This window comes from Ailuropoda melanoleuca, chromosome 13 (assembly GCF_002007445.2).
Source record: "Ailuropoda melanoleuca isolate Jingjing chromosome 13, ASM200744v2, whole genome shotgun sequence".
Classification (NCBI taxonomy): domain Eukaryota; kingdom Metazoa; phylum Chordata; class Mammalia; order Carnivora; family Ursidae; genus Ailuropoda; species Ailuropoda melanoleuca.
Window position 1 is genome coordinate 40,537,394 of NC_048230.1, and position 14,342 is coordinate 40,551,735.

At 59.1% G+C, this 14,342-nt stretch overlaps 1 protein-coding gene across 1 annotated transcript in view; it reads right to left on the reverse strand.

Moving 5' to 3' along the window:
- Window positions 1-1,219: 1,219 nt before the first annotated feature.
- The window catches only part of QRICH2 (glutamine rich 2), a 34,116-nt gene continuing 20,993 nt past the window's right edge, over window positions 1,220-14,342 (reverse strand). Inside the window, exons 7-19 of the mRNA XM_034641539.1 lie at window positions 13,716-13,819; window positions 12,809-13,634; window positions 12,151-12,236; window positions 11,480-11,577; window positions 10,863-10,977; window positions 8,634-8,979; window positions 7,304-7,529; window positions 6,919-7,020; window positions 6,014-6,217; window positions 5,570-5,717; window positions 5,097-5,184; window positions 4,227-4,361; window positions 1,220-1,571 (exon numbers count right to left, since the gene is read on the reverse strand). Coding sequence (XP_034497430.1) covers window positions 1,402-1,571; window positions 4,227-4,361; window positions 5,097-5,184; window positions 5,570-5,717; window positions 6,014-6,217; window positions 6,919-7,020; window positions 7,304-7,529; window positions 8,634-8,979; window positions 10,863-10,977; window positions 11,480-11,577; window positions 12,151-12,236; window positions 12,809-13,634; window positions 13,716-13,819 — 2,648 coding nt within the window. The 3' untranslated portion in view covers window positions 1,220-1,401. The remainder of the gene's footprint in view (window positions 1,572-4,226; window positions 4,362-5,096; window positions 5,185-5,569; window positions 5,718-6,013; window positions 6,218-6,918; window positions 7,021-7,303; window positions 7,530-8,633; window positions 8,980-10,862; window positions 10,978-11,479; window positions 11,578-12,150; window positions 12,237-12,808; window positions 13,635-13,715; window positions 13,820-14,342) is intronic.

The following is a 14,342-nucleotide window of genomic DNA, read 5'->3' on the forward strand; positions in this document are numbered from 1 at the left end:
GTGGGGAGCTGCTGCCCTCATCTCTGCTTCACGGCACAGCTGATGCACGGACGCCACGAACCCCAGCCTCTCCAGAACACCCCAGTCGGCCAGGCCACCCTCCCCAGATGGGAAGGCAGCACCCTTGGGGTCCCACTGAGGTCAGGAGAGAGCCGGCAGGGGTGAGAGCAGGTCCTATCCCCGCCCGCCGGCGCCCAGATCTGGGGTCCGGCCTCTGCTGCTTCTCCGGAAGGCCCGCACCCTTGGAGGGTAGCTTCACCCGTTTGCGAGGGCGGGGGTCCAGATCTCGTTCTCAGGCTACAAGTCCGACCTGTTCTCCAACTGCAGGCCGGCCTCCTGGCCCTGGGGCTGGGCTGGCGGTGTGGGCCCACAGGGGCCTTCCCCTTCCACTCCATCTTCCCGAGCCAGGACCACAGAAGCCTCGCTGCCCCAAGCTTCTTCCTAAACGTTTATTAATAACGTTGCTCACTGAGCAGTGGCGGACCGGGGGCCCCGGGTGGGCTCCTCGAGCCCCTCCCCAGGAGGCACGTCCATATGCATCTCCATCTCGCTGGGGCTGGGCGGGTGGGCCGCATTCGGCTGCGCGAGGTGCCCCTCGGAGGACATGGGTCTGTCTTTCCGCGGACGAGGAGGAGCTGCAAGACACGGGGGGCTGAGGTGGCTCTGTCCCTCCTCTTGCACCCACCGCAGCCCGCCAGGCCTTCCCCAGCCTGCCCAAAGCGCAGGCAGAGCGGGGGCAGAATGCCGGAGAGGGGGTCCGCAGGGCTGTGGTGGGCAGTGTGAGCCTGCGCGGGAGCTCCTGAGCAGAGCTCCTTACTAATCTTTGGGAGTTAAAAATAATCAAGCCCTAGGTCGGTGGCTAAGAGCCCGCCTCTTAAGTAACGTGCCCTCTAGTAACACAGGGGCTACTGAGGCACTGTATACACCAACAGGTGCGGGAATTGTTCCTAAGCCTGCCCTCTCTCTCTCCTCTTCCCCTAACATTTTAGACACCCTTGGAGTAGACAGAGTGCCAGGGAGGAGGAAGCCGAGTGCCCCCAAGAGCGCAGTCACAGCCCCGCACTCTGTCCACCACTGAATCGTCTGTCCCAGCCTGCTACCCGTTGTGAGCAGCGTAGCTTCCGGAGGCAGACAACTTAGGTCTGAATTCCACTCCTGCTTNCGGAAGGCCCGCACCCTTGGAGGGTAGCTTCACCCGTTTGCGAGGGCGGGGGTCCAGATCTCGTTCTCAGGCTACAAGTCCGACCTGTTCTCCAACTGCAGGCCGGCCTCCTGGCCCTGGGGCTGGGCTGGCGGTGTGGGCCCACAGGGGCCTTCCCCTTCCACTCCATCTTCCCGAGCCAGGACCACAGAAGCCTCGCTGCCCCAAGCTTCTTCCTAAACGTTTATTAATAACGTTGCTCACTGAGCAGTGGCGGACCGGGGGCCCCGGGTGGGCTCCTCGAGCCCCTCCCCAGGAGGCACGTCCATATGCATCTCCATCTCGCTGGGGCTGGGCGGGTGGGCCGCATTCGGCTGCGCGAGGTGCCCCTCGGAGGACATGGGTCTGTCTTTCCGCGGACGAGGAGGAGCTGCAAGACACGGGGGGCTGAGGTGGCTCTGTCCCTCCTCTCGCACCCACCGCAGCCCGCCAGGCCTTCCCCAGCCTGCCCAAAGCGCAGGCAGAGCGGGGGCAGAATGCCGGAGAGGGGGTCCGCAGGGCTGTGGTGGGCAGTGTGAGCCTGCGCGGGAGCTCCTGAGCAGAGCTCCTTACTAATCTTTGGGAGTTAAAAATAATCAAGCCCTAGGTCGGTGGCTAAGAGCCCGCCTCTTAAGTAACGTGCCCTCTAGTAACACAGGGGCTACTGAGGCACTGTATACACCAACAGGTGCGGGAATTGTTCCTAAGCCTGCCCTCTCTCTCTCCTCTTCCCCTAACATTTTAGACACCCTTGGAGTAGACAGAGTGCCAGGGAGGAGGAAGCCGAGTGCCCCCAAGAGCGCAGTCACAGCCCCGCACTCTGTCCACCACTGAATCGTCTGTCCCAGCCTGCTACCCGTTGTGAGCAGCGTAGCTTCCGGAGGCAGACAACTTAGGTCTGAATTCCACTCCTGCTTCTTCCTAGCTGTGTGACCTTGGGCAAGTATCTTAACCTCTCTGTGTCTCAGTTTTCCCAGCCATAAGTGAGGCTCACAGCGGTCCCTACCTCTTAATGTTGGTGTGAGGATTAGTTCATGCATGTAAAGCCCCTCACAGTGCCTGGCTGGTGNGCTTCCTAGCTGTGTGACCTTGGGCAAGTATCTTAACCTCTCTGTGCCTCAGTTTTCCCAGCCATAAGTGAGGCTCACAGTGGTCCCTACCTCTTAATGTTGGTGTGAGGATTAGTTCATGCATGTAAAGCCCCTCGCAGTGCCTGGCTGGTGAGAACCCACAGTAAAGGCGAGGTGTCATGACCAGTGCAATCACTTCTCTCTGTTTCTGCTTCCTCTGGGCACTCACCGAGCGCTGTCACTGGAATGGGTGGTAAAGGGCATCTGGGGCTGGGCCTTTAACTGGGGTGGGGAAAACCGGGGGTGGGGGCGGCCCTTGAACCTCCTGCAGGCATCTGCAAAGTGTTGTGCGAACATAACTTTTTATAGGCAGGAGGTCAGCCCCTTTCGTTAGATCCCCTTTCGTGGGGGCCCTGACTCAGAGTGGCACCAATCCAGCAACCCTTCATGGGCAGCTGAGGAAACACATCTGGAGAAGAGGGGAGACTTGCTCAAAGTCACCTGAAGGGGATCTGACCTCGTGGCTCCAGGCCAGTGTCACTCTCCGGCCCCCACATATGGCTGGACCCTGGNCGGTCGGTGGCTAAGAGCCCGCCTCTTAAGTAACGTGCCCTCTAATAACACAGGGGCTACTGAGGCACTGTATACACCAACAGGTGCGGGAATTGTTCCTAAGCCTGCCCTCTCTCTCTCCTCTTCCCCTAACATTTTAGACACCCTTGGAGTAGACAGAGTGCCAGGGAGGAGGAAGCCGAGTGCCCCCAAGAGCGCAGTCACAGCCCCGCACTCTGTCCACCACTGAATCGTCTGTCCCAGCCTGCTACCCGTTGTGAGCAGCGTAGCTTCCGGAGGCAGACAACTTAGGTCTGAATTCCACTCCTGCTTCTTCCTAGCTGTGTGACCTTGGGCAAGTATCTTAACCTCTCTGTGTCTCAGTTTTCCCAGCCATAAGTGAGGCTCACAGCGGTCCCTACCTCTTAATGTTGGTGTGAGGATTAGTTCATGCATGTAAAGCCCCTCACAGTGCCTGGCTGGTGAGAACCCACAGTAAAGGCGAGGTGTCATGACCAGTGCAATCACTTCTCTCTGTTTCTGCTTCCTCTGGGCACTCACCGAGCGCTGTCACTGGAATGGGTGGTAAAGGGCATCTGGGGCTGGGCCTTTAACTGGGGTGGGGAAAACCGGGGGTGGGGGCGGCCCTTGAACCTCCTGCAGGCATCTGCAAAGTGTTGTGCGAACATAACTTTTTATAGGCAGGAGGTCAGCCCCTTTCGTTAGATCCCCTTTCGTGGGGGCCCTGACTCAGAGTGGCACCAATCCAGCAACCCTTCATGGACAGCTGAGGAAACACATCTGGAGAAGAGGGGAGACTTGCTCAAAGTCACCTGAAGGGGATCTGACCTCGTGGCTCCAGGCCAGTGTCACTCTCCGGCCCCCACATATGGCTGGACCCTGGGGGACAATTAGCCCCCAGGCTTTCAGGCAGGGTTTAGCCCCTCAGGGGAGAACAGGGACTGGAGGGACCGTCTAGGCCTGGGCGTGAGGAGAAGCTCCTCTGCAGACAAGGTCGGACTGAAGGGTTCTCGGGGGGCCGTGTTGCGGCCCCGTGCCCACCAGCTGCCGCACAGAGCTGAGCACAAGCCCCAGGACAGGGAGCACCCGAGAGCTGGGGGAGGACTCAGGCCTGGAGCCAGAGCCTTGGGCTGCAACCCTGCCCCTATTCCCCCTTCTGGGAGGTGGGGACAGTAACGGCACCTACCCCCCAGCGCTGGCACATAACAAGAACTCAGGAAAGATGGATTTTTCTCTCTTCTCCCTCCCATCCCATCTCCCGGCTCCCAGGCGCTTCCTCTCTCCAGGGAAATAAGGGCAGAGACCAGCCATGGGCAGGAAAGGGGACTGGCGGGGCAAGCAGCAGAGGCCCGGTGGCAGTGGGGAGACCACCTGGAAGCCTGCTCCAGCCAAAGGGAAGCTACCTGGACTGTTGCCAGCCAGCATCTGAGCACTCTGAGGCCGCGAGGGCAGCTGGCCGTTGTTGCTGAGGGACTGCTGCCTGTGCACGTGGGGCCGGGACTGCTTGGCCTTGTGCTTGGACATCCCGGAGACGGAGGCTGGTGGGGGACAGTGAAGGGGAGGGTCAGTTCTGAGAGGCCGAGTGAGAGCTCTGTGGGGGCCCATGGGGATGGGGAGAGGGCTGCAGGGCCGCTGGTCACAGCCAGCCTCTGCTGAGGTCCTTCCCGGTCTGAACAAATGGATATGCCCCTTCTAAGCACTCCGTTCATTCCCATGTCCGTCCGTCCACCCACCCACCCACTCAGATATGCTCTGAGGACCTACGCCCATGAGCCCTGGGCCTGGTGCTGGGTGAGTTCTGACCCGGGCTCACAGTTCAGGTGGCTGGACAGGTGCACAGAGAACTCTAAGAGCAGGAGGGGACTGATAAACGGTGCAGTCTGGCTCACTGGAGGTGGGCATCAGGGGGTGGGAAATTCACCAAGTGGTGGGGGGCTCAGGAGGAACATTTTGAGTTTCAAAAGAGGGGTGGGACTCAGCCCCAGTGGTGCTGGGAGCAGAGGCTGAGGCAGGCAAGCCAAGGACGCAGCACGAGGAGGAAGACTGACAAGAAAGACGTGGCCATGAAGTCCTGGCTCACTGGCTGAGACCGGATGGCTGTTCCCGAACTGCAAACACCCACCTGGGACTTTCAGAACGCTTGGAATCAGGGAGGTAGCAGAGGAAGACTGCATCCAGGGTCCAGGGGCCCCATGGCCTTCCAGGACCTGACAGACCCCCGGGGACTCTTGAGCAAGGAGCCTGAGGAGTCTCTGGGCCCCCAGGACACTCACTGTCTTTGGTCAGGATGCCCGGCAGCCTTGTATCCATCCGTCCCTTGTAGATATGTCCATCCAGGCCCAAGATATCTACCTCATGATGCTGTGGCGGGGGGGGACACCCATTACCACGCGGCCCCTAGAGTGTGCCCTCTGGTCCTTCCTCCACGAGGGCCGGGGGCACCGAGTGACGTCCTCTCCTGACTCCCAGAACCCAACGGTGCTCAGAATCCTCCGGGGGCTCTGGCGGTGCCAGGGTGAAGCGTGCCCCGCGGTGGGGGTGGGGGTGCTGGATGGGCAAGTGGCCAGGATGGCATTCTTCCCAACAAAGCCTGAGAACCAGAGGCTTTAACTGCGACAGAAACAGCCTCCAGGCAGAGGGCTGGTCATCCGCCCTTCTGGCGACTCATGTGGTTTTTCAAGAATGACCTGAGAATGTGGGGTCCTGTCAGGGCCCTCGCTCTTTACTCCCAGGCAGCACCCCCAACCTTCATGGCGATCTGGACCTCCTCGGTGGGGTACAGGCCCTGGGACAGGTGCTGCAGACGGCTGCGGCGGTAGGGGTAGGTGAGCGTATGGCTGCCCCCACAGCGCCGGGGCACGCTCGAGTATGTGTAGTCGGCCGTCTCCGGCATCCTGCGATGAAGACGGCAGAGTCACTGGGAGCCGGCGTCACCTGGGGCCCACTACGGCGGGGGCCAGCCAGCCAGAGATGGGACGGCTGTGTCGGGGGTCTCCGGGAGCCAGGGCAGGAGCAAGGGAACGCGTGAGCAGAGCAACCACACCGCCGGGCCGTCCTGAAGACCCCTGATACACACCCCCGCCCGCCTCCCTCTTTGGCAGGGCTTTCCCCAGCACGGGATGAGACATTCACGGGGCTGTGGCTGGGCAGAAGCTGAGCCCCGTGGCCAGGGGCCCAGTCTGTGTCCGACCGTTTGTAGCAGGGGGAGCTCAGGCACTGTGCCTGCAGCAGCTCCCGGATCATCTGGCTGCTGGCCTTGATCGAGCCTCCGAAGTGGATCTGCACCTTCTCAATGTCCATCAGCATCTTGGAGTGCATGGTGCGCAGACGCCCCACGCTCCGCTCCATGTGTGCCAAGTCGCTCCGAGCGAAGGCACTACTGCCCAGCTTGAGGCTGTGGGGCGCAGGCAGATGGAGGGGTAAGGTGGCCCCACCAGCTTGAGCCCACACTCGGACCCTGGCCCGCTCCACCCCTTTATCTGCACCTTTTTAAGTAGGACCCTGTGTGGGCAGGAGCCCTTCCCATAGTGCCCAGGAGGACCACAGATGGGGCAGGGCAGAAGCTGAAATGGGGAGAAGAAGCCCTGCACGCTTAGCCTTGCCCATCTGGAACCCTGAGGGCTCCAACCGGCAGCTTGAAACCATCCTTACTGCCGAACCCCATCCTTGGGAGATGGAAATGCAGCGGGGAAGAGGGCAGGAGTCCGAGGGAGTGTGCAACATGTCCCCACCTTCTCCCCCCACATTCACTGAGCCCACCCTCTGGCTGGGTGATGTCGTACCCCTCCCTTCCCCCCATGCTGGGGCTGCTGACACAGTTGAAGCATCCGGGGGTGTGAGGAGGTAAAGAGGAGCTCCCCCAGCCAGCCAGCACCCTCGGCAATGTCCCACTGGGTCCCCCAACGGGGACTCAAAGGCAGACGATTACTAACTAGGTCTCCACTCTTCCTCTTCCTCGGAAGAACTGGGGGCCTAGCCCAGAAATCACTCCGTGCCCCCTACTGTCCAGCCAGGAGGAGGAACCCCCCACACTTGTCCTCCAGCCTCTTCCCATCTCCCCTGCGAGGCCCTGCCCGGGAGCCCGCTGCCCCGTACTTGCGGCTCTGCTGCCGGACCTGCTCCAGCTCAAAGACAGTGTAGGGGCGGATGGAACGGTGCCCAGGCAGGGCTGGGCCCACAGGAGTCACAGGGATAAACCTGGGAAGGGACAGAGAGAGGAGGAGGAGGGTTGGAGAGTGAGAAATCCCATTTTCAAATCCAGGACCCCACAGTCTACGTGCCTGAGGAGCCTTGCTGTCCAGGGTGTGGCGGAGGCGAGGACGGAGGGCTTGCAAGCGGCCAGGCACACAGGGATGGACCCCGGGGAGAGGAGACGAGGAAGGACAAGAGTTGGAGGCAGGGAGGGAATGGGGGAGATACAGCCCTGCTGTGCCCGCCCCCATGATGGCCACCAGCCAGGGTTGGCCAGGTGTGAACTCACTGTCCAGTCACAGTCGTCTCCAAGGGACGGTCACAAGAGAGGCAGTGGAAATGTGCCAAGAGCTGCCTGTGAGGAGTGGGATACACGCAGAGGGTGAGTGCCCTGCCCCGAGGGTTGGGAACGGGAGAGAGGGCGAACACAGAAGGCCTTGGCCCCTCTGCCCGCCAGGCAGCTTTGGGGGGCCCATCCAGCACCACCTGTCCTAACCCAAAGCCAGCGGGGTTTCAAAGGGCCCCTGACGGATGCCCTGTATAAACCTTGGGGGCCCTCTGGCGGCCAATAATGGAAACCCTGGGATTCAAGCCGGCCATGGACTAGCCCCCCAGGAGCAGGCTCCGCACGGGGCACTGTGGGCGCATCCCCGTCACGGTGGTCCCCCTCCCCACCCTTTCTCCGTCATAGGAGGAACCGGCCTAAGCTGGAAGGGCTTTTTTTTTTTTTAAAGATTTTATTTATTTATTTGACAGAGAGAGACAGCCCGTGAGGCAGGGGGAGTGGGAGAGGAAGAAGCAGGCTCATAGCGGAGGAGCCTGATGTGGGGCTCGATCCCATACGAGCCCCGGTTTGGGCTCCCTGTTTAGTGGGGAACCTGCTTCTCCCTCTCCTGCTGCTGCTTCCCCGTTCCTGCACGTGCCCTCCCTCCCTCTCTTTCTCTCTCTCTCTCTCTCTCTCTCGCTCAAATAAATAAAATTTTTTTAAAAATCACCCAGCAGGTAGGCCAACTTTGGACCCCATTCTGGCTCTCTCCAAGTTCCCCCGATAGTGGGGAGGCTCTCTGCTCTTTCTGTGTGTTCACCTAACGAGATGTGAGCTTCAGTCCCCCACCTGCCCATGGTCTAGCCTTGAGGGACCTGGCCCACCCGGGAGGGTGACCAGTAGAGGAAATTGGGCTCCAGAGTGGTGAGCTGCCCTGTGGCTCCCAAGAGCTGGGATGTGGGCTGCAGTCTTCCCACCTGCCCTGGACCGGATCTGAACTCCAGAGTCCAAGAGGCAGGACTCAGGGACTTGTGACTCTCCCTGCCCCTACCAGCAAGCCTGCCCTTTGGTGGGGAATCGAGAAGAGGGCCGGCACTCTGGTGTGAAGGGGAGTCAATGAACCCTAAAGCTATGCCAGTGTCCCCCGAGGCACACGAGTGCATGGCTCCACCCCTCAGCCAGCTGTGCTGTCCCACCCGCAGGAAGCCAGCTTTTCCCCATGGTCTCTTGTTCCCAGAGCTAGCTCTGGTGCTGCCCTCGCTGTGGCCCAGTGAAAGGACCAGGGACTTTTGTGGGGTCAGTAAAGGGCTCCACCATGGAAAACTGGCCCTTAGGCTCATGAGTTAAAGCTCACCAGCTGCCCCCCGCTCTGTGGGCCTCTGGGCTGTGGCTCCCCGCGGTGGGGCATGGGTGGCCACACCAGGAGAGGGGCCAGTGGGAGTCACCTGGCTCTGGAGCTTGGCTTTCTTGGAGGGCCGGGAGGCAGCCAGATTGTTGACCATGTCCTGCAGCTGCTCGTAGCGCTGCACCAGCGTGCTGACCTGATGGCTCAGGTCCAGGCTGCAGGCGGGGCACGTGGCCTCAGGGTCAATCTGGCCAGGTTCCAAGGTTGCCAGGGTCTTGTGAGGAGCCATGCTCATGGACAGCAGCGTGGAAGACGAGGCCAGCATGCTCTCGATGATCGTCCTGAGCTTGTCAAGCTGGGGGTGGGCAAGAAGGCTGGTGCAGGGCACTGAACAAGGCATGGCCACGTTTTGTTCACACTGTCAGCGCCTACGTGATTCGGGCAGTCGCTGCACCCCCAGTGCCTCATAGAATGTAGGGCATGTAGGAGGCGCCCAGAGCCCATCTGTTAAATAGCGAACAGAGTTCTCAGCGAGTATAGCCTCGATGCTGAAAAAAACCCTTACAGGACAGAGGTTTCTAGACCTTTCTCCGGCCAGCTCACTGATTCAATGAGAGGTCACATCTCCTCTAGCTAAACCCTTGAGTGGTGATGTCCATTGGTCCACAAACACTTAGAGGAGTCTGACGACACCCAGACACAGCTCTGGGCCCTGGGGATGGGAGGGGCGGGCTCACACGTGCTCCCCCACCCAGCACGTCAGTAACAAGAAACCAGTGGGATGGGTGCTACTCCTGTTACAGGGGCCTCTCCCGGTCTGGGCAGGAGCAGATGCCTTCCACTGGCTCTCCCGTCCTCTTCTGTTTCCCACAGTCCCCGTGTGTCACCACACATGACTGGTCCTCGGTCGACACCCGGTTCTGGGGCAGCCAGTCTCACAGCCGTGTGACCTCTTGCCTGGCTCAGAGAGGGGCCGGGCCAACCAAACCCCCTCTCTTGGAAGCATGTGACATCGCGGGGCCTAGGCAGCCCTTTGGGCCATGCGCGAGAGAAAGGAAAGCTGACTGGGAGCACGGTGGGAAGGAGATGGGGTAGTATTGCAGAGAAATGGATAAGGACAGGACACAGAGGCACAGGGACACACAGAAACCGACGCGGAGAGGCAGAGAAGGAGCGGTGCCGCCCAGACCGCCCCCTTGGCCTGGAAGTTCTGCCTTTTCCAGCTCCGGCACACCCATGCACTTTCAACCGAGCTCCCTTCTGCCTGAGCTCAGTGAGGCTCTTGCTCGTACCCGGAAGAGCCCACTCTTCTGAAGAGCCCATAAGAGCCTGTCAGAGGGCCCATGGGATACAAAGGATGGATTAATTCTCTCTAGAAGAAAGCAAGGTGCCTCTCCAAACCACGGGCATTTCAGTGGAGTTGTGAGGGGTAAGTAGGAGCCCACTGGGTAAGTGGGGGTGACAGGGACATTCCAGAACAAGCAGCAGCATGGGAAAGCAGCAGTGTGTTCAGAGGCAGGAAGCTGAGGTGGCGGGGGAATCAGGAGAGAGGAGGCTGGTGCCTTGAAGAGGCTGTGGCAGGAGCCCGGGCCTGCCGCGTGGGGAGTGTGGCCCTGGGACAGCCCTGGAGGTTGCTAAGCTTAGACATGAGCTGTGGACACAGCATCTGCTGCTCTTCAAGCCCCACACTGGACAGTTGGCTTTGTCGTCAAGAAATGGTATACGTCAGTGTCCCGGCCAAAATGGGGCCTCTATCACCAAGGGGTTCCTGACATGAGTCCCCTTAGCCCAGTGGCTTTTCCTATCCAATCCTTCTGCAAGCACTCAGGGCTGTTCCTGGTCCAGATGCTCTTCCACGGGAACATTCTGGGATGGCCGATGATAGCATCACTCAAGATTTAAAGGCAGACACTATCGGGTGCCTGGGTGGCTCAGTCAGTTAAACGTCTGATTCTTGATTTCGCCTCAGGTCACGAGCTCAGGGTCGTGGGATCGAGCCCCACGTCCGGTTTCACACTTGGCACAGAGTCTGCTTGTCCCTCTCCCTCTGATCCTCCCCCACTTGGGCTCACACACTCTCTCTCTCAAATAAATAAATAAAATCTTAAAGGCAGACACTAATAAGAGAGCAGAAAGACAACGCACAGAATGGGCACAAATATTAGCAAACTGTATGTCAGCTAAGAGCCTAGTAGCCCCACCATCCACGGCTGACTCTGAGAAGAGCCCTGGTCTCACCTGGTCCTGCAGGTAGAGGGAGGCTTCGGAGACGGAATGTTCCATGCTGACCTTGCCCCGCTCTTGGCTCTCCCTCAGCTCGGCCAGTTCCTTCTCAATGTCAGCCACGGTAACTCTGAGAGATGCGCAGAAGAGATCGCCTGGCCCCGCCGCCCACCCCGGGGCCCAGGCCCACCAGTCCCATCACGGACAGAGGAAGATGCACACCATGGCTCTCTGGCCGGCCCTGCAACAGGCTCTGTCTAGGGGGTCCCAGGCGCTGCTTGTCCAGGAAGTGGGTGCCCACGTGCTGGCCTGAGAGGTTTCTAGGGGGTGAGACCTGGCACCACCAAGAGAGGGCTCTGAGGGGCTCTGGCAAGTGCTCTCCTCCAGCCTCCAACTGGGGACAGAGACTGGCAGCTGTTTTCCTTCCAAGCCCTGGTGCTGAGCTGTTCGAAGAAATTGAGAAACTCCCACCAGCCACTTGAACTACATACGGACCCCCTGAAAGGCAGACACAACTTGGGTCAAAGACGGGGGCCAGTTCAGCCTGGGAGTGAACTGAAGGCTGCCATCACCTCCCGGGCTGGGGATAGGAGATGCCCAGACACAAGCTGCCCTTGGCAGGGGCATTTCACCTGAGGATTCCCAGCTGCAAGCCCAGCTGGCCATTCTTCATGTCTTCTCCTAGTCCTTGCTCCCCGTTGCCTTCCAGGACCCTCTGCATCCTGTCCAGCTACAAACCCAGCGGAAGAGGAAGGTCAGGTAGGCTTGAGTTCTTTGCCTTCTGCATATGTGTCCGCAGCCCGAGCAAGCCCCTTTCCCGAGTCCTCGTCCTAATCCAAGCCTCTAACGAGAACCATGTGTCAATGTGTCCCTTCTGGACATCCATCCATCCATCTGTCCGTCCGTCCGTCCGTCCATCCCGTGGGTGTGGACAGTGGGCATTAAGAGAACAGCTGAAGGCCTAGTAGCCCCCTGCCGTGGCCACTGGCTCCAGAGAGTCCCACAAACTTGGCTCCCAAGGCTGCCGCGGTGCCAGTGAGCCCTGTCGGAAATGACCCCCACGTAACAAAAGGAGCGCTGGCCTCCCTGTTGGCCCAGCCCGATCTTAACAGCTTTGAGCATCGGGTTTTAGATCTGGGAAGTGAACACGATGCTACCCGAGGCACACTGCCTACCTGACAGGTGTGTACAGATCCAACGAGACGATAATGTCAGCGCAAGGCCAGCTGATCCATCAAAATGCAAATGGAAAGTGGGATTATTGGCACTCAAAGGCCAAGTGGGTGGACCCGCCCTTACTTACTTTTGCTTTTTCCTGCCGAACTTCTTTGGTCAAGGACTTTAAGGTCTTCAGCTGCTCCTCCAGGTCAGCGGGTACGCTCTTTTTGACTGTGAAAAATGGAGGCCTTATTAGTCAGAAGGCTTAGATCTCCAGCAGGCTCCCAATCCCCGTTCCCAGTGAACTTCTCACAGTGAAGCTACCCCAACAAGCAGCAGGACTTCTCACTTCTGCTTTTCCTGGTGACTGGAGAGAGGGGGATGGGAAGAAAGGAAAGAGGGGTGTCCTTACCTTCTAAAAAATCCACCTCATGCTTACTACCCTAAAGGGCTTTGGGACTCCTGACCCACACTTCCCACTCATCTCTCAAATCTTAATTATTCTCTGGGCCCACAGCTGTGCATGGACCAAGGCAAAGTTGAAATCTTTGGCGTCCTCCCTCCCTGCCCACCGTCCTCAGCTGCTGTCCAGAGAGTCTGCCAGGGCACCGGAACCGCCTCACTCCTCTCCTGAGGCGCCTTTGCTCCGACTGGTTTAATTCCATCTCTCGGACCCCAAAGGCTAGAGTAGAGCCCACAATGGCTAAGAAGGGACACGCTCTTTGCGGCGACTCAGGAGGAAGCCCAGCCGCCAGATGAGGCCTGGGGACGCTGAATCCCTCCTCCACACCAGTGGAACCCACCCATGAGCCCAAGCAGGTGCTGGATCTTCTCCAAGTCGCTCTGGCCAGCCTGCACCTCATCCAGCTCTTTCATGTTCTCCTTGAGCTCCACATAGAGGCCAATGAGCTCTCCCATCAGACGAAATGTTTCCACTGCCATGGGGAAGCTCGGGGCCAGTTTATCCAGGGAATCATGTCTTTCGCTCTGGAAATCACTCTTTTCTGATGAGACTCGGTAGAGATAGTTAAGAGAGTCTGTGCTCCTGGCAAAGGTGGCTGCTTGGCTTGGAGCAGTCCGGACAGAAATTCCAGGTTGGCCTGAGGCATATATTTGTTTTGGATCCAAACCTGTCTGGACATACGGATCTACCCCCAGGACGCCCGGGCCATGAGGGCCTGGATACAATAGGTCACGGGATTCTGGGATCGAGGATGCACGGTCATGCTGGTCTGTACCTGCTTGTACCTGGCCGTGCTGATCGGGGCCAGGTGATATCAAATGCTGTTGGTCTTGCTGTGCAGATCCCACACGGGTGCTTAATGGTGTTAGGCCACGCTGGTCTGTGCCATGAGGTGACAAACCTTGCTGGTAAGCTTCTGATAAACCCTCCTGGCCAATACCTGGTGCTGCCAAACCTTCATTGATTAGGAGTGGGGACACCTGACCATGTTGATATCTGCCAGGATGTATTACACCATGCTGATCCGGATGCGATAAAAATCTTGGAAACTCTGGGTGGAAAGTTGGAAAGCCACGAAGCTCTGTGCCTGGTGGTATCAAGCCTCGTTGTTCTGTACCAGGTTGCCTCAAGCCATGCTGATCTATTCCAGGTTGAACCAAACCACGCTGATCAGTACTAGGCTGCACGAAACTGTGTGGATATGTACCAGGCTGGACAAAAGCCTGAGGGTAGGCACTAGGTGGAACCAAACCACGTGGATAGGCACTAGATTGGACCAAACCAGGTGGATATGCACCAGGCTGTACCAAACCAGGTGGATAGGCACCAGGTTGAAAAAAGCCACGTGGATCTGTGCCAGCCTGTACCAAACCACGCTGATCCACTCCACGTTGCCCCAAACCAAGCTGCTCTGCACCGGGTGGGACCAAACTACCCTGACCTGCACTAAGCTGGACCAAAGCAGGCTGACCTGCACCAGGTTGTACCAACACACGCTGATCCATTCTAGGTTGGGCCAAACCACGCTGACCTGCACCAGGTTGTACCAAACCAGGCTGTGCTGCACCACGTTGGCCCAGACCACGTTGATCCATTCCAGGCTGCACCAAATCAGGCTGACCTGCACCAGGTGGGACCAAGCCACGCTGATCCATTCCAGGTTGCACCGAATCAGGGTGAGCTGCACCACGTTGGGCCAAACCATGCTGTTCTATTCCAGGCTGCACCAAACCAGGCTGACCTGTACCAGAAGGTACCAAACCAGGCTGGCCTGCACCAGGTTGCACCAAACCAGGCTGACCTGCACCAGGTTGCACCAAACTACGCTGATCCATTCCAGGCTGCGCCAAGCCAGGCTGACCTGTACCAGGTTT